Source organism: Marmota flaviventris, chromosome 8 (assembly GCF_047511675.1).
Source record: "Marmota flaviventris isolate mMarFla1 chromosome 8, mMarFla1.hap1, whole genome shotgun sequence".
Lineage (NCBI taxonomy): Eukaryota > Metazoa > Chordata > Mammalia > Rodentia > Sciuridae > Marmota > Marmota flaviventris.
This window is the reverse complement of record NC_092505.1, coordinates 66,104,325-66,123,356: the sequence shown is the minus strand read 5'-3', so window position 1 is coordinate 66,123,356 and position 19,032 is coordinate 66,104,325. Positions and strand designations below refer to the sequence as shown.

General features: G+C 39.7%; 1 protein-coding gene across 2 annotated transcripts in view; it reads left to right on the top strand.

Annotated features, from left to right (window-relative positions):
- The first annotated feature begins 6,842 nt into the window (after positions 1-6,842).
- Positions 6,843-19,032, top strand: part of Tmprss7 (transmembrane serine protease 7) — a 34,278-nt gene continuing 22,088 nt past the window's right edge. The window contains exons 1-7 of one of the 2 annotated variants that reach the window (XM_027936108.2): positions 6,843-6,890; positions 8,708-8,915; positions 12,849-12,979; positions 15,057-15,124; positions 16,211-16,404; positions 17,113-17,151; positions 17,903-18,131. In XM_027936108.2, the coding sequence (XP_027791909.2) occupies positions 6,843-6,890; positions 8,708-8,915; positions 12,849-12,979; positions 15,057-15,124; positions 16,211-16,404; positions 17,113-17,151; positions 17,903-18,131 (917 nt within the window). Of the gene's footprint in view, positions 6,891-8,707; positions 8,916-12,848; positions 12,980-15,056; positions 15,125-16,210; positions 16,405-17,112; positions 17,152-17,902; positions 18,132-19,032 lie in introns of those variants that run through there. The other variant, XM_027936109.2, reaches the window with a different exon arrangement.

Genomic DNA, 19,032 nt, shown 5'->3' with positions numbered 1-19,032 from the left:
AAAGTGAGAGGATGGCAGCAGGCACATTCCAAAAGTCAGTTACTCAGCCTATTGGACAAGCAGTAAAATTCCAGGAGAGGAACCTTTTTCTTGGCACTAGGTCTGTGAACTTAACCGATCACATTTTATCATTTTCATGATGTCAGTAACAAGGAGACAGTCAGGAGACCCTCTTCAGATCAGTACCTCTCTCAGATACCTGAAGGTTTTAAGTAAGCCTGATTAAATAAAGATGTGCATGGAAAGAGATAAAAAATAAATTAGTAGCTAATGTTACACAAACTGCACACAGACACTATATGTGTTGGCTGGAACAAAAATGAGTCTATGGTTACAAAGTGAAACAAACAACAACAACCCCCCCCCAATAACTCTTAGCACTATATAACTCTCCAATCAAGGTGGGTAAGGTAGCAAAGCCAAAACCATTGTTAGTAGAAAAAGTCTAATTCAATTCTGAAATACTTTGATCTTATAGGGAGGGGAAGGATAGAGTCAGAATACCATTTCCTCACCACTGAAGTTCTTATCTGGATTTTAATCTCAAGCATTTGAGTTTTTGATAGAAATGATGAAGACATATTCAGGGGTTTCTCTGATTTGCTGTTTGTGAATTCCATCAAGGCTGTTGAGATCTCTAATTGGGGTGATTTGGGATCATGAGCAAGCAGTTGAATAGTATTTATTTCAGATTCTAAAACATGCACGTAGTCTGTGGAAAAGTTGGTATGACGAGGCACTGACCTCCAAAGAAGCTCAGAGCTGTGAGAGCAGGACTGAGCTGGGCTTGCTGGAGATGTACCTGCCAAGCACAGCAGCCCTGGACTCCCCACTGCCGAGAAGTGGCTGGCTCTCCAGAACAATGCAAGCTACAGAATGCACATTGACAATGATTGACTGAGTCCTGCCCCTTTGTTTTCTCCTCCTCTCATTTTTCTTCCTGAGTTTTCTCCACATTTCTCTATGCTAGGTTCATTTTCATTCATCAATTTTATTTTACCCTTTCTGTCATAATTACGTTCATTATGTTGCTTTCCCAGTGCTATTCTGCCTTTCTTATTAGTCTGATTTTCAAAAAATATGCCTTTGTAATCTTGTGGCCTTTGCAGTCAGTGCAGTCCATGCATCAGATACTCCTTCATGGAGCACTGATCCAGCTCAGCTCCTGCTGCATGCCAGAGGCTGTAGGGGTCCAGTGCGCTGATGGCTTTCCGTGAGACTACTGTGTACTTAGGGTCAATCTGGGCTTCCTAGGGTTTGTCTGGTTATGGATATGAGGTAGAATTGCTCTGGGATAGTTTGCCCCAATGTCCCTTAACCCAGCCAACTATTTATACACTTCCCATATCAAACAATTAAAAAGGAAAAAGAGGGCTTCTTAGGAGGTCAAGTGAATCAGAAAGAAAACGGCACTTAGCTATCAAACTTGTTACTCTGCCTTTACTGGTCTAACAGGACTAACTTGTCCTGTCCTTTAATATGATTGACCATGGATTCATGACTCCTCCTGGACCATGACTAAGGCATACTGCAACATCCTCTCCCCTCCCCATCACAGAGAGAAAGAGTCAGAAAGATAGAGTGGGGTTTCAGGTTAACATCTGGATAAAATAGTTACAATGCTACTGTAGTCACCCCAGTCTGTGACCAGGTTTTACAATGTCTGCAGTGCAATCCATTGGAAGCAAGTTCACTCTGTCCAGAAAGACGAGAAAGACAATCCTGCAATGGTCTCTCACACTCCCAGGGGGCTGGCTGTGGGCAGGGAGTATGGGTTTAAAATTGTGTTTTCCAAAAAGGATACATTAAAAACCTAATTGCTACTACCTCTGAATGTGATCTTATTTGCAAATAGGGTCATTGCGGATGTAACTGGTTAAGGTGAGGTCATACTAGAGAAGAGGGGCCTTTGCTCCAATGTGGCTGATGTTCTTATAAGAAGAAACCAGACACCAAGTGATGATAGCCTGTGGGGACACAGGCAGAGATGGAAGTGCAGCAGCTGCAAGCCCAGGAACTCTGTGGATTGCTACAAACTACCAGAAGCAAGGAAGAGGAAGGAAGGATTCAGAGGTTTCAGAGGGACCACGGCCCTGCCAACATCTTTGGTCATAGACCTCTAGCCTCTAAGACTGTGGAACAGTCCCCTTTTGCTGCTTTAAGTCCCCAGTTTGTGGTACATTGTTATGGCATCCCTGAGAAATTAATACACTGTGCATGCCAAGAATGTGGTACCCTGGCTTCTCCTTCCTGTTTGTTTCTCAGGATGTGTTAGTAGGGAACATCATTTGGGGATGAGCTAGTATCTCCATCCTGGACAATGGGCACGCTTGCTTATTGTTCATTATAAAAATGGTGGATTTCCTAAGTTCAGAGTTCCTCAGCTGTGAAGTGAACCCACTGTATGTGCAGCAGTATTTGGATTATATCAGGCTGCCTCCATGGGACTTAAGGTGAGAAGGGAGCCAACACAAGCTGAGACTCATGACTCTTGTCATATTTTTTTTTTTTTTTTTTTTTAGTGCTGGGGCTCAAATTTAGGGCATCACAAATGCCAGGAAAGTATTCTACCACTGATCCATATCCTCATTCCCTGTGATGGTTATCTTTAGCTACCACCTACGAAATAGTAAAGGACTAACTTATTTGCTTGTAAATAAAGTAAAATCAAATCCTAGGCCCAACAAATTCTTGAAAAGAATCTCATCCCTGACCCACTTCCCAAGGGTGTTTTAGTGAAAGGATTTTACAGGGATCTGTTATCAAGGAGCTCTGGACTATGTTTGGAGATTGCATATACACAGGATAAGCCAAATAAGATGCTGCAAATAGTAGTTGAAGAATTATTATAACATTATTACAATATTATTCAAATCCCAAGTTCAAGGATATACCATAAAGGTTGTGAGTTAGCAGGGAAAACAGAGTGCTGTGGGCTGGGGTTCAAAACCTTGCAGGAGAGCTACAATTAAGGTGTGGAACGTGGCTTCAATTTAGACAGTAGCATTGATAGGAGGCACAGGATTCAGGAGAAAGGGCTGTTGTTATCACATTCCTTTATGATTCCAGGATATTTGTTCACATCTGTATGATAGTATTCATTACATAAGGTTAAAGTCAGCAGCTTACATGTCTGCCCCTGTCTTGGAGAGCTTTTTAAGGGGAGTGATATATTTTATTTACTTAAAAAGATCTTTGACATCTGTCACATAGTAAGCACGTAGTAAGTGTGTAAACAGATTGATGAATACATGGAGGAATGAAGATCATAAGTTCATAATTCGATGGAACATTTTACCTATGTGACAACAGAACATAGTCAGGTAGGTGGCCTTGTGCCATACTGGGGAAAGATCTCAAATGCCAGGATAGGGGAATTGTTAGTAAAGGACAGAGGTGACATTAGAGTCATTCCAGAAAGAGTTATTTAGCAGCAATGGGCATGTGGGTCAGATACAGAGGAGGAAAGCTTTGTAAGGCCATATTACAATTGTCCAGATCCAAGATGCCCTATTGTAATTTTGCTTTTTAAAAAGATCCATGTATTTTGACACAAAAGATTAACATCATGCTCCTGTGAGTCAATAGGGAAAGAGAAGCTAGGATAGTTGTGTGCCATTTATTGTAGAACACCAAGGATGACCCGCAGAATCTTGTGATTCCTCAGGATTTGTTCTATAGAGAGCTTTGCTGAGTAGTGACCAGATGGCAACTTTTCATGCGGTTATTTATCATCATAGGGAGAAGCAAATCCTGAGTAGCAGAGATGCACCTACCAGTGTCTGTAGAGCTGGCCTCTCTTGCAGCGAGGCAGGGTATGTCACTCCCCACTGCTAAGTGCCTTCTGTGCAAGAGCTTATATTAGATGCAAACTTGGATCTCACCTCCAGGTCTTCACATTTTACTAGCCTCAGTACAGAAGGTTAAGTATTTTCAATGTTTTCATAGGTTGAATTAAATGTCTTGATTCAGTGACCACTGCTGAATCCAGTGGAGAAAGATTTCTCCTTTGATCCAGGTCACTGCACACAATCTGCTTAACCAGCCCACTGGCAGACACCTGCCCCACTTCCTTGAACACAGGGGCCTTTGCTCCTGAAAAAGGAATAAAAAGCTCTCCACTGATGTTTGAGCTGCTTATGATGGGAAACACCAACCTATATTTCTGGCTATTGTGATTGTCTTTGGTCATCTGTTCTGGGATTAAAGGGATCTGTACAAAAACTTCCATACCAGTAAAATCAACAAGGAGGTCAAGGCATGCTTGCCCAACAAGCTTTTACAAGCTTTCTTATCTCACATCCCAGCTTTCTTTACCATCATCTCTTAAAATCAATGACTTATCTAGAATATTTGACTTTCAGAGGTGATCAGTTTTCCACCAACATATTATGAAGAAAATCAAACATACTGTTGAAAGAATTTTCTCGTATAAATGCTTCTCCCAACACTTAAATTCTACCATTATATGTTATACTTGCTTTGTTATAGAGCCATTCCTTTCTACTGGTTTAACTTTTCAACAACCTCTTCCTCTATATAGTAAAATTATGTTCAACAAGAATCACAAAATAAAATGAATGATTATAATAGGTAGAAAGAAACAATGATTTTTTTACTCAACTTTGTATATATAGTTATGCTGTTAAAAGTAAAATTAGCAAAATAAATATTACATATAAAACCATTAAGCCTTGCACTTCATGCTCTGTAAAACTGTATTAAATTTTAAATACAAATTAACACTGAATGGGCACATGGAAGACAGAAAAGGAAGGTCAAAATTCTGTTTGTCTTCACAATGGTTGTGCTGTTATTGTTTATTTCGAGTCTTCTGTTGAAATGCAGGAATATGGAATCCTTTGGGGACTGATGGAGGCAAGGACTCAGCCTTAAGTAAGTTCAAATGATTTCAATGATTCTAGACTGTTAGAACCTTGCTCTTGAAATGAACAAGTATTATAGAGTCTTCTTTCATTGGAGAACAACTGCACAACTGGGAGTTCTCCAAATTAACTTCTATATGACATTCATTATTTATTAAAATAACAGTAGTATAAGAATGTGCTCATTTGAAGCTTATATATGTATTAAGAAAATGCTGGGGCTCTAGCTTAGAGATAGAACAGTTCTCTAACATGCTTGAGGCTTTGTGTGTTCAATCGCCAGTACTACAAAGCAAACAAACCAACCAAAAAGCCCCCAGTTATAATGGCAGTGTTGTTTAGAACTTACTTACACTAATCAAAGCCTTTTCCCCTCTATGGAGGAGTATTTTGTTGTTCACATTATTTAGAATTGCTGGCATGACAATAAAAAGGAGGCTTCTGTTAGTTTTATAATTGTTTTTACCTTTAGTACATATAGTACAGTTTCCTATTATTTGTTGCCACGTCCCACTCTTGGTTGTGTCAAAAAGAAACAGAACAGAACACCAGTTACAGGCTATAAAGATAAATTATATTCAGTATGATTGCAATACAGGAAAAAGACTTCAGTATAGAGCTGAGCTCATTTGCAAATACAACAAAGACAGCTGGAGACTTAGTGCCAATAAGCAGAGTGAGGGGATCAGAAATGGAAAGTCTAAGAGGAGATATCAAGGGAGGGGGATTCTTGCTAAATTGACTTTACAGGATTCTTGCTAATACCTGGATAAGCTGGCTGAGGAGGAGGCCCAAGGATGAAGTCTAGTTGAAAAGAGGGCTCAGAGGTTCCTGACTAAACTTGGATTAAGGAGAGTCTTTGCTAAGAACCACTGCTTAGTACACATATTTTGCTAAATTAATAGAAGGTGAGTTTGTTTTTGAAGTAGCAGGGAAATAATACTGAAATGGTGAGCCATTAAAGAAACTTTACTTTTATATTTTCTAATTTTCTGAAACATTCTTAGTCATTTTGTCAAATGTCACTAATAAATAACAAAACCCAAGAAGAAAAATTACGTTACTACATGTCATAATTCTTATGTTATTCTTTTCTCCTCTAAGTTAGATCCAATTTCAGGCAGCTCACCTAGTCTTTACCATTTTAAGCCAGTTTCTTCCTTGCTTCCTTATACACAGCTCTTGATACTCAAATTGGTGCCCTGATTAGCAGACCAGTGTGTGCACTTTAAAGGGCGACTGATCGGCTTTCCACTGATGCCCAGTGCCCACAGGGAATGATGTGTTAATGTACTAGCAATAAGGGAAAATCCCACATTGCCCCTGAGGATTACTTTTCCTATCTTTGGATGTAATTCAGACTGATAATGGGAAGAATGGGAGAGATGGGAATAGGGGATTTGTATAAGAAAGGGCCTCTGGGTCTACTGAGGACTGCATAACCAAAGTGAGAAAAATGGAGGAAAAGCCTGCTAAGATAGTTTTCCAAGAAAGTGGCTGGAGCGTGGAGAACAGGTGGGAGAGGGCAGCCTCTGGAGCAGGCAAGAACTATCAGGTGCTGAGGATCACAAATTAGACCTCTTGGCAGATTGTAGGAGGTACCAGCAATAATTTTAATGATCTTTCAATATTTTGCCATTGTTGGACTGGGTTTCTAGTAAGGAAACTTTGCCTTGGGGCTGGCCTCCGAGAGTCCTTACTCATACTGGAGTTACATTAACATGTTTGGTTTGGGGTGGAAAGATGAGTGCTAGGTCCCTTTAACATTCACAATGTGGCCTTGAAGCTGCTTCAGTTTCTGAACTAGACCTGGTGGAGGTAAGTTGATTCCTTTCCTCTGAAAGCTAGCTTGACTGAGGTGACAGTTCCTGTCCGTTCTTCTTAGTGAGCACAGGAAAGGGTAAAAACTGGCTTGCAGACACCCCTGCTAGATGGTCACATTCATGCACCAAAAAAATGGACAAAGAAAACGGTGATGCTTCATCCAAACCAGCTGACCTGAAAGTAAGTAGAGTGTGGGAAGCTTTCCCTCAGCCTTAAATGCCCTTTACTGTTGACCCTGTTAGTGAAATGAGGTTGTGTGACTTTCTAAAGATAAAGGGGGCAAAAAGGCAATCCTTTATCTCTTTATGGTACGTAATGGATTTTACAAATGTGAGCTTGTTTTAAAGTACTGTACTCAGCAATCGATTAGCAGCTGTTTTTCTAAAACTCCAGGGAAATGGTACTGATCTCTATACAAATTCCACTTTAAAATTTAATCAGGGCTAACTGAGACTATCTATAATGTGTTCTTGCACTTAATGATCCAACTTCAGCCTTGAGAGTTCTATGTGCATCGGCATTTCTGTGCACCTCTGTCTTTTACTTCTTTGGAGGAATGATTGAAAGTAGTTTGATACCAGAGTCAACTCATCTTTCAAGGGAATATTTTTCTCTGTGGAAATTCCACCTCACTCCTGCAGCACAGTGAAGCAAGTTTGGTCTAGCTCAATTTCTCCAGGAGGGATTCAAGCAACATTTTCACTGCAAGGGTTGACAAGAGTGTTTGGCAAATAGAATGAGGGAGCCATGAATAATTCAGAGTGTACTTGGCCACATATTATCCCATTAATTGGCAGGAATAAGACTGGAAGACATAAGTTCTGAAGGGAAAAGTGAGGAAGAGTAAAAAAAAAAAAGGAGAGAACTAAGGGCAGTGCCAAAGAGGGGTTATTTCTTCAGCATTGATGTTCTAGATTGTTGCCTCTAAAAGAATGTGTGGTTAAAAGTTATTTCATCGCTGGCATTTAGTTACCCTGACATGTATAAATCTCTTTGTCAAAGAAGCTAAACTTTCTTCTACATTATTAACAAATTCACAGCATCAGATGACAGAAGGTAGAGGAGAAAATTAAAGAGGAGGAGGAGAGGACAGTTAAATGATGCATTTTGTCCCTCATGCACTTCAGTACATCTAAACCAATAATTTTTATTTCTAACAAGTTCTTTGTTTCATTCTTTGCTGTATTTTAAAATTATTCTTCTGTTTATGACTGAGACACTGAGTCACCAACCAGTTCAGCCCTGGTGACAGTAAGACACGCATATTCTTCCACAACCCTACCCAACCATGGCATCATCTCTACTTTTCATGCCTACCTCTCAGTCACGAAGCCATAGACAGGAAATCCGTTTATTTCTGTGAGGATCTCACTTATATTACTATTTTCAATCCTGCCTCCATCCAGAAAGAACTAGTTATGAGAGAAAAGCAATATAATATAGACATTTAAAGGTCTTACAGAGAGCTGTGCATGCACATGAATCTACCCACACAGAATCTTTACCTTCACCCCTGAACTTTAGATCCCTCAGTTGCTTTGCTCCATGAAATTCAGGCTTCTGTTCCACAGCAGCTGTTCAATGGAGCTGGAGAGCTGGGGAGAGGATCTGGAAGCCATTGTATCAGGGTTGTATAATGCCTAGTTTTTCTAATTTTTTTTTCTTTTTTGAGGTATGATACTGAGAATGGAACTCAGGGTCTCTCTGCCACTGAGCTATATGTCTCCAGTCCCTTTTCTTTTTTGAGAAATCTGCCATTCTCCTGCATCAGCCTCCCAAATAGCAGGGATTGCAGGTGTGGGTTGCCACACCCAGATCTAGTTTTTCTCATCTTCATCCTGTGACTAGGTACAAATCGACTTATTACGCTTACAGGAATAATTTGCCTGAATACAGTTAGGCCTCTTAGCACCTAGATCTCCTGACTGGGGAATTCCATTTACGCTCTTGACTACCTCTAACTGAAAATATATCTTTCTTGTTCTTTTCTTTTTTAGATATCCAATATATCAGTTCAGGTGATCAGTGTCTCAGGGAAGCTGCCAGGGAGACGCCCACCAAGAAAGCCGGTTGGCAAAGCCAAACCCAACAAGCAAGCCAAGAAGACAGCGCCTTTTTGGAATGTCCAAAATAAAATCATTCTCTTCACAGTATTTTTATTCGTCCTAGCAGTCATAGCCTGGACACTTCTGTGGCTGTACATCAGTAAGTGAAAGTCTGTATTCCTCTAGGATTAAGCTTGTGGTATGAGTTCTGCTCAGCCAAGCAGGCCTAACCTGCCCTCGGGGTTTCTGATGGAATTTTCCTCTTTCCTAAACTGACACACTATTTCCAAAGCTGATGTGGAGAATTTTTAAGGAGAAAGGAACCAGAACTGAAACCCATTTCTTCTTTTACCACCACCTCTTTCCTCCCATGGACAAGCAAGAGGAGAGATGGGAGATAGGATGGGAAAGGCTGAGGAGGAAGCTCAGGAGATTTCGAGTAGTTAAAAAATACAATGCATTTATTGCTTTTAAAAAACGAATGGAATGCAAGCTGTTTCATTTCCTTGTTCCACCCACTGTCTGTTTCTAGGCAACCTTAAATTTGCAGCTCCCTGAGCTCCATTTTATACACACATCTTTTTCTCCCTATTGTGTTTTTGTCAATCTGATCCTTTTGGACAGATGTGGCAACAGCTCTTTCTTCTATTTACTCATGTAACTCAGTGATTATAGCATGTATTGACTTGTCTTAAAGTTCTCATTCTATAGTTGATAGAAGATTCATAAAATGAATATGCATAATGACATAAAATGAAATGCATGTATTTGACCTCTGCCCCTGGTATCTGGCTCTGAGTTTCTAACACTCTTGTAATTTTCTGAGTGTTAGGTAGGATCAGAGCATCTTTTTTACATATATATAATATTTGATCTTAGTCCCCACTTCCTAACACAGAGCTTCTAAGGGTCTTTATTGTGTTGATGAGATGACTCATGGCTGAAAAGCCCTTAGAAAGCCAGAGGAACCAAAAGTGTGAGTAGGGGGCTATAGTTTTCTGTCCCCTCAAAGATGGGACAGGGAGAGGGACTGGAGATGGAGTCACTAATGGTCAATGATTTACTCAATCATGACTACAGCATGCAACCTCCATAACAACACCAGGCAGTGCAGAGAGCAGCTGGATTGGTAAAAGTCCTCTTGCTGGGAGAGAGGCATGCCCCAGTTCCACAGAGACAGAAGCACCTATGCTGTACCTGTTGACCTGACCACTTATTTACATTTTAAAAATAATATCCTGTATAACAAACCAACAATAGTAAATAGAGTTTCCTCCCCTGATTTCTGAGAGTCATTATAGCAAATTATCACAACTGAGAGGGTCATGGGAAACCCTAACTTGTAGAAGCTGTGTTGGCACCTAAAGTGATGTCAGTCTTGTGGGAATGAGCCCATAACCTGTGGGGCTCTGACACTCTTGTTGGATAGCTAGTGTAGGAATTAAATGAATTATTGGATGCCCAGTTGATGTTTGCACAGAACTGGAGCATTGATAGGTGTGTGTGTGTGTGGAGGAAACAACACCATATTTGGAGTTGGAAAGTGATAATGTGAATAAAAAACAAACAAACAGATTTCTTACTTGTACTTTCAAGGATTCTAAAATCTGGGTGGCAAAATTTATAGGCAAAAAATTAGTAAATAGTTTCTTGAATTGTTTAGGTCACTTATAAATCGATCACCTACAATTTGCTTGGCACAGATGCACTCAAATAAGCTTCAGAAAGTTCCTAGATGCATTTTTTTCCTACTTTCAAAAATCTCACAGTTCAGGGCAGGTGTGGTGGTGCGCGCCTGTAATCCTGGTGGCTCAGGAGGCTGAGGCAAGAGGATCTCAAGTTCAAAGCAAGCCTCAGCAACTTAGTGAGGTCCTAAGCTACTCTATGAGACCCTATTTCTAAATAAAATAGAAAATAAGGCTGGGGATGTAGCTCAGTGGTCGAGTGCCCCTGAGTTCAATGCCTAGTACCAAACCAAACAACAACAAAACAAAAACAAAAACAAAAAAACAACTCACAGTTCAGTACTGGAGAGAAGGTATGAATTGATTTTTTTAATTGATAATTTTGTGATCATAGAAGAGAGGCACCCAGCTTGCCTAGGGGTGGAGTCCAGGTTCCTAAAAACTCATTTGATACATCTTTTAAATGCCCACTGTCTTGGCCCTTTTGGTAGGCATGCAGGACAGACTGGTAAACAAGATACAATTTCTATCCTCAAGGGGTTTACAGATTGTGGGGGAAGTCAAGTCAATGGGCCATCAAGACAAAGCCAAAAAACCCCAACTGAGAACAAGCCAACTTATTTCTAATCATTTGCCTGCCATGCCTCAACTGATACATTTGCATTATCCTAGAATTTTTGTATAAAATTTTGGAACATCCTTGTGCAGTAGTAGTTTATTGATTGTGTGAAAATCAGAGAAGGGCATTTCATGGAGAGAGATCAGCATGAACAAAGGGAAACAAATATGGAAAAGTAAGGACTCTTCAATATGAAACAGGTTAGTTTTGAGACATGAAAGTTGGGCGTAGACGGCAGCCTTGAGAAGTGAGGTGGATAGCTCATCAGGAAGAATGTGGAAGGATTTAGAAGTTGTGCTGAGCTAGAGTTAGGTACATGTAATTGTGTTCAATGCTAATATGATTTCTCTTGCAATTTTGCTGTTCTGACCCTTGAGTATTTATTGACATGAGAAGGACATGTGAGCTTCTAGAAAGAATTCATAGGTTTCATTCAAATTTAAAGAATCTGCAACTAGAAAAAAGAAAAAAAAAAACTTCTAAGAAGCATGTTCTTGATAAAAATAAAATGAACCCAAAAACATTTTTTTGCTTTTTGTGGGACACCAACTGAAACAAGATGATCGCCCAAGGTCAATAACCCAAAAGAACAAATCTGAGGCAGGATTTCAGGTTTCCTGCCCTTGCCCTGTGCTTAAATACCCCTCCACAGCCTCACTACTCTGCTTGGGTCCAAAGTGACCCCGGGTGGGTCCTACAAGGAAGGTTGCTCGCTGCCACTCTGTAGATTTCATCTTCTTTTTAATTCAGCCATCATTTGCTTAGCATTGTGGTGTGGTGGGCCTTGTGCTAACAAGGATGTTCTCTTTCTCTCTTCTTCTACCCAGCACCTCCCTCCCCACCACCCTTCCAAAAGCAAACTTTTGTTGGACACCAAGGCCAAGCCAGGCACTGACTGCATGACAGGGGCAGAGGAAAATACATAGGTTACTGTGCATTCCCTCAGAGCTCACAAAGGGAGGCAGGCAAGCAGGCAGCAGCTCTGCTGCAGTGTGAATTATGCCATAGGAAAGAAAAGTGCCAGGGCCCGGGAGCCTGCAAGGTTGACCAAGAGGAGCAAAACCTGGGAAGCAAAGAGGAAAGGAAAAAAGGAGAGGCGCTCATGGCCCCCAGCCTCTGCTCTTTATTAGCTGCCCTAAAGCAACACAGAGGCAACAGCCTTGCCTTTGCCCCTCCTGCCTGCAGTTTCTGGCCTGGCAGAATACCAGGTTCCACAGTCCTCACTGGGCAGAAGATTGGAGCAGGAGTGACCTGCCACACTGGGCTGAAGGCCACACTGGGTGGCTTGTGGGAAGGATGAATTCCCATGTATTGGATAGAGCTGAAGACTGGCCCAGCACCTAGAATGTCAGGCCACACAAGTCACTTGAGGGACTAACGAGAGAGCTCCAGAGCTCAGTGACTGGAGTTCTTTCCCTTCTTTTCACCGAAGAGCTTAATGGTGTCAACTTTTTACCTCCCTACATTCCCCAGACTTGGGGTACATGAAAATTTTCTATGTTCTTTTCAATACTTTAGAGACTCCAAGATGTATAGATTTCAATCTTTAAGTCATTAAGTATTTTCCAGAAGCAGATTCTAAAAATGGAGCATTCTAAGAGGTATGTTGATTTGCTGCTGATAGAAGAGGTGTCATTAAGTACATTTAGAGCATCACAGGCAATGAGCCAGTAATGTATGCAGCTTCCTAAAATGAGGTCATTTCGAAGCCTCATACTGACATCCATCAAATGATGCCTGTGGCCACACTGATTGGAAAGCCTCCTAATTGCCTTCTCTCCTCTCCCAGGTAAGACAGAAAGCAAAGATCCTTTTTATTTTGTTGGGATGTTTCGTATCACCAACATTGAGTTTCTTCCTGAGTACCGGCAGAAGGAGTCCAGGGAATTTCTTTCTGTGGCGGGGACCGTCCAGCAAGTGGTGAGGTGCTAGGGGTGGGGAAGGCAGTGGAGTGGGTGGGTTGAGGGATAGGGGAGGGGTCATCAGTGTCATAGGTGAGCTGGGTTTAGGGAAGTAGAGGACAGGGGGTGAAGGAAGCTGTCAGAGGGAAACATGGGCATTTTTTTCTATAAAATAGAATCATTTCCCCCTGCTTAATATAAAAAGAAGTGGCTCTTTCAATTTTTATTTTTCTCATCTGCAAAATAAAGAAATTGGATCAGGTAAATTTTTAAAATGCCTTCCATACCTGAGGTTATGCATGTACTAATTAATGCTATCATTTACACATTTATGCCACCATGGTGCATTAGTAATCCCTTCACTTTAAAAAAACAACAAACAAACAAACAGACAAAAAACCAAAAACAAAAACAAAACTGCCAGAGACAGTGGTGCAGGCTTGGAATCCCAGTGGCTTAGGAGGCTGAAGCAGGAGGATCGCAAGTTCAAGCCAGCCTCAGCAACTTAGCAAAGCCCTAAGCAACTCAACAAGATCTTATTTCTAAAAAATATTTTTTTAAAAAAGACTGGGTATGTGGTTCAGTGGTTAAGCCCCTGATGGGTTCAATCCCTGGTACCCAAACCAAACTAAACCAAACAAACAAACAAACAAAAAAAAACTTTCTCATTATAGAATTAATAAATATTTATTGTAAAAACCTGAAAGATCCAGAAAAGTATAAAAAAGAACATTAAAACCTTTAATGTCATCACTAGAGATAAAGCCCCTTTTTATTCTGGACTACATAGACATAGAGGATAATGCATACTGGAATTTTAGTGACAATTCAGTTTTACAATTTGACTTTTTTTCTCTTAACATTACTTTGCATGTTTCTGTGTTATTAAATATTCTTTTTAAAACACAAATTCTAATTGCCTCTGAGTTACCAAATCCTTTTTTATTGGGTGTTTAAGCTGTTTCCATTTTTTGCAACAACGGAAAATACAGTATTTTTTATGACACATAAATTGTGTGCATCTCTAATTACTTTCTTAGGTGATTTCTTTAAAGTGTAATTCCTTGTTCAATAGAAATATATCTATTCAGGGCTTATGGCACACATTGCCAAGTAGAAAGTTTCTGCCAATTTTATTTCTACAAAATGGAGGGGGTTGCCCAGCAGAGGCAATGCACAGCCACCGTGTAGTGTAGGATGAGGAAGGGAGAGAGAGAGACAGCAAGCAGTCACAGTGGCCCTTATTTACTGACTGCCTTCTGGACACTAGGTACTTTACCAATTGCTTCATCTCTGATACTTGTGCACCAATTATTCCTCAAATTATCCCAAGGAGGCAGGCATTTTGATCGCTCCTTTACAGAGGAAAAAACAAACAAAACAAAGAGCAACGGTGGCCCAGCAGATTTAGGTAATATGTTGCATAGTGACTTTAAACTTCAGAGCTCTTATTTTTACCATTGTGCCATATAATTTTTTGAGGTACTTTTTTCCAACCTTGGGCGACTAAGTAGATGGTTTTGCTATTATGTAGGAGAGGCAACAGAGGAGAAAACTTGGGAGAAGAGAATGAGCTTGGTTTTAGAAATGCTAAGAGAGCAAAAAAGGCACAGTGTTTTAAAGGGGCTGCATATTTCCAAAAGAGAGACTGTTTTGAAGGGGAATGGTGTGCTTCGCCCTCTAGTGGCTAATATGAAAATGTGTCCTTGAAAAATAATCAAATACTGAAAAGAGGTTTCATCAAATCTATGAAAAATGTGCTTAAATGAGTTTGGTTTGTTAACTCTGGAGACAATAATTGGAGTGGGCAAAGCATGGATGTTAAACTTGACTAGATTCTTTAAAGAGAGAAATAAATGGGCATAACCGATTATTCTTAAACAGCAGAATAAAAGTAGGTAATCCAAGGATTGCTGCAGGACGTAGGGATTTATCTTGATTAATTTTGATAATGTCTGAGTTTGGAATTAGAGACCACTAGTTTGAGGCTTGCTTTTCTCTTTGCTGGCTGTCAGAGTGTGGCCCTGCAACACACAGAGTACTGTGATAGGAAGCCAAGCTTGAAAGAATTAGGATACTTTCATTTTATTTTTCAGGTAAACTTTGTTTACACAACATCTGCCTTCTCCAAATTTTATAAGCAGTCTGTGGTTGCAGATGTCAGGTAATTTATGTCTTCTGTTTGGGGATTTCTACCTTCAATGTTTTAAGTTCCCCTCAACTCTGTGGAAGGATTGGGATTTTACTGTTCTCAAGCAACTTCTCAGGGGCAATTGTATGTTCTTACCATGATCACAACTAAGGACCCAGCCTCTGCCCTGCTCCTTATCTACCAAATTTCACATTCCCTCAGAGCTGGAATCCCTATGTCAGTGTCTCCGGGCAAAATAGCCGTGAACATGGCTACAATATTAAGTGGATGGTGGGGGCAAGAATAAAGCATGGGCCCTATTTCTGAAAATATTTTCAGTGAAAACATGATTATTAGAGATTTTTTTTTTGTACCAGGGATTGAACTCAGGGCCCTGAGAAAAAAATTTTAAAAGATTTTATGTGCAATAATTTTTAGGAGTAATTGTGAGACATATACTATATCCCATCTCCCACCACTTACAAAATATCTACAGGGATTCACAGTCCACTCTGACACACAAAGGAACTGAGGAATCTTGGAGTGAAGCAGCTCATTTTCCTTAAATTTTCATTTACCAAGTTATTTAAATTCTCTTATGTTTATTTTATAAAATATCCACTCTTTATCCAATTAGAAACTTAAGCTCTGGGGTCAGTTTGAAAATCAAATTGGGCTTAATTTCTCTACTACTACTAACTAGCTGTGTGGTTGTGAATTGTATTTGGCTTCAATTTCCTCATCTGTCAAACTGGAAAAACACTAAGACTTTTTTCATAAGATTAAATGAGATAAAGCCGATTTGGCACTGTATCAAACGTGGCCAGGTACCAAACATGTTAAAACTGTTATTTTTAATGACAGCAAATACTGATTCATATCCACGGAAATAGTATAGTAATGGTTCTAGATTTGAATTCTAACATAATAATTAGAATACATAATGTGATGCTTTCTCTTTCCAATCCCCATAATAGGAGCCAATGACTACCTAAAGAAGGGAGTTAGGTTCAGTTGAAGGATGTGCTTATTGTCTTTGAATCTGTCAGTTGGGTCTCTTTCCTAAGAAAGTCTACTTCCTAAGAGATATCCTTGAACATCTCTCTTTTTCCCCTGTAGCAGCAACAACAAAGGTGGCCTCCTTGTCCACTTTTGGGTTGTGTTTGTCATGCCACATGCCAAGGGCCACATCTTCTGTGAGGACTGTGTGGCAGCCATCTTGAAGGACTCCATCCAGACGAGCATTATAAACCGAACTTCTGTGGGGAGCTTGCAGGGGCTGGCTGTGGACATGGACTCTGTGGTACTAAATGGTGATTGTTGGGTAATTTGTGTTTAAGCATTGCTTCCCATAGCATTCCTTAGGACCATTATCATAGCCAGAGATGTAATGAAGTAGTCACTTCCACAATCCCAGTGGCACAGGATTAGCCAAAGGCATCAGAGCTATGTTGGTTAAAGAAGTTGCCAAATATTATGTATAGTACAACAATTCAACAATAGAACTGGGAACAAAACATATAGCAATTGAGTTTCCAAAGTATACTTCATACACACACACACACACACATGTATACACACATATACAAATATATGTATGCTAGGCATATGATAAGTGGCTGATAAATGAAAAGTTTGTTACATAAAAAATCTCTAGCGGATAATTCTGCACTGCATTTACTATTTCAGTCATAAGATTAATTATTATTTGGTTGCTTTCTTACCTTTAAAAAATGTTTAAGACTTATACTAAATTAGTCCAAATATACAGAAGTAAAGAGAATAGAAAAATGAATTCTCATACATCCTTAGCTTCAACAACTATCAATTCTTGGCTACCCTATTTAATCTAAAATATGTATTTACAATTTATCCATCGCCTACTAGATTATTTTCAAGCACAATCCTAAATGGGCTTGAATGTTATCAAGAAGTACTGAAAATAAATTTTCCTGAACAAAATTCTAGTAAAACAAAGTTCTGGGACTAATAGTCTCTTTCTATTCTCTTTTTCAATGCAGCTGGGCTTCGGTCAGATTATTCTTCAACCATAGGATCTGGTAAATTTTTTCATGTGGTATCCCCTTGCCCCCCGGATTAGTATCTTTTTTGACCATAATTTTCCTTTTCAAATGATGGTGTTTGTTAGTACTTTTTAAATTGCAAGTGACAGAAGTATATTTCAACTGGATTAAACAGAAAAGTAACTTGACTGGCTTACGTAACTGGGACAAATGTGGAATATATTGACTTTAGGCATGGTTTGGTCCCGATTACAATAAAACACCAGGACTCCATCTCTGCCTTCCTCTGTGGAGGCTTCTTTAATAAGCATGTTCTTCATTGTAGTAGCAAAAATGAGATCACCAGTAGATCAAGCTTATAATTTATCATTTTCTCAATGGTGGTGGAAAATTCCTTCACACTTATTGTCTTGCAGTTCCTGCAAGAAGTCCTGGGGTTGAAGCTCATTATCTAGATTGGCTGACATGCCCATTCCTGAAGCAATTTCTTTGATTGGCCAGTCTGGGTCCCGTACCCATCTCTGGAGCTAGGGGTGAGTTTAACCCCAACCAAACTGTACAGGCAATGCAGAGACAGTTTCTCAGAGCAAAATCTGGGTGGTGTTACCAGAAGAGAGGAGAGTGGACTCTGCTGATAAGGACAGCAGATGTCCTCCACATGACCTCTTTTGCTCTCTGCTCTTCTATAAAGATTTCTAGAAAAGTCATTCCTAAAAAAACAAGTGAAAAGAAAGAAAGAGAGAGAGACAGAAAAGGAAAAGAAAGAAGGAAAGTACTGTCTCCACAGACAAAGGCTGCTCTCAGGACTTGTATGCAGATCATCTGTCTCTCCGCTACCCTCTGGAGATTTCTGCCACCTCAGGGAGGCTCATGTGTCATTTCAAACTGGTGGCCATAGTGGGCTGTCTGATTCGTCTCTCGATTGAGTCTATCCAACTCGAAGCTGACAACTGTGTCACCGACTCCCTGACCATTTATGACTCTCTCTTGCCAATTCGGAGCACCATCTTGTACAGGTATCACGCAGGCTGTCTCTATCCCTCTCTCTCTCTCTCCCTCCAACTCCTCCCTTCCTCTCCCTCTCACCCCCGCCTCTTTAATGCAGGTACTCTTGTTGGCAGCCAAAAAGAGTTTCCACAATCTTGGTTTCTATGGGCTCCCCTGGAAATTTTACAAAGAATATTTTTGTGAAGACTCATGAAGTCAAAGACTATCTGTTTAGTATTCCTGATACTTTAGTAGTATCCTTGCTAGAGTCTATCAGACTCAATGTTTTTTACTTGTAGCACACGAGACTCTCAAAATCAGTACAGCAAGAACTTCAGTCAATATCTGAAATATAAGATATTTGTTTAATTTTATTTTTATTATAATAACAGTGAAGTCTATTGTTTCAGTCAAGTATGACAATAAATATTCTATGATTACATAGCTAAACAAATTTTTTTCTTATTCCAGATGTTCATTGTAGAAAAATGAGATCAGAGAAAATAATATCAAGTACTCCATGATCTCATTACCCAGATCAAATTTCTGTTACATTTTAGCATAAATCCTTTAGTTAATATATGTTTATAATTATATATCCATGTACTTACCCGTATCCTAATATTTTTCACTTAATAGTAGATACCTGCTTAAGGGTACTTAATATTTGAAAGACTAATAATGACAAGCTTTATTAACAAATTATTATTCATTACTCACTGGGTACATGATTATCATTATTTTAAAAAATATATGTCACAGTGCTTTATGTATGTATTAGTATTTATATTTGGTAATGAATGTTTGCACTAGAAGTTCAAACTCTATGCAAGAATAAGTTTGCCACTGGTTCTCATTCCTCAATCATTGTTAGTTTCTTTTCACCTTCCAAATATTTTTGGTTGTTATCTCTTCCACTCCTCAGCACAG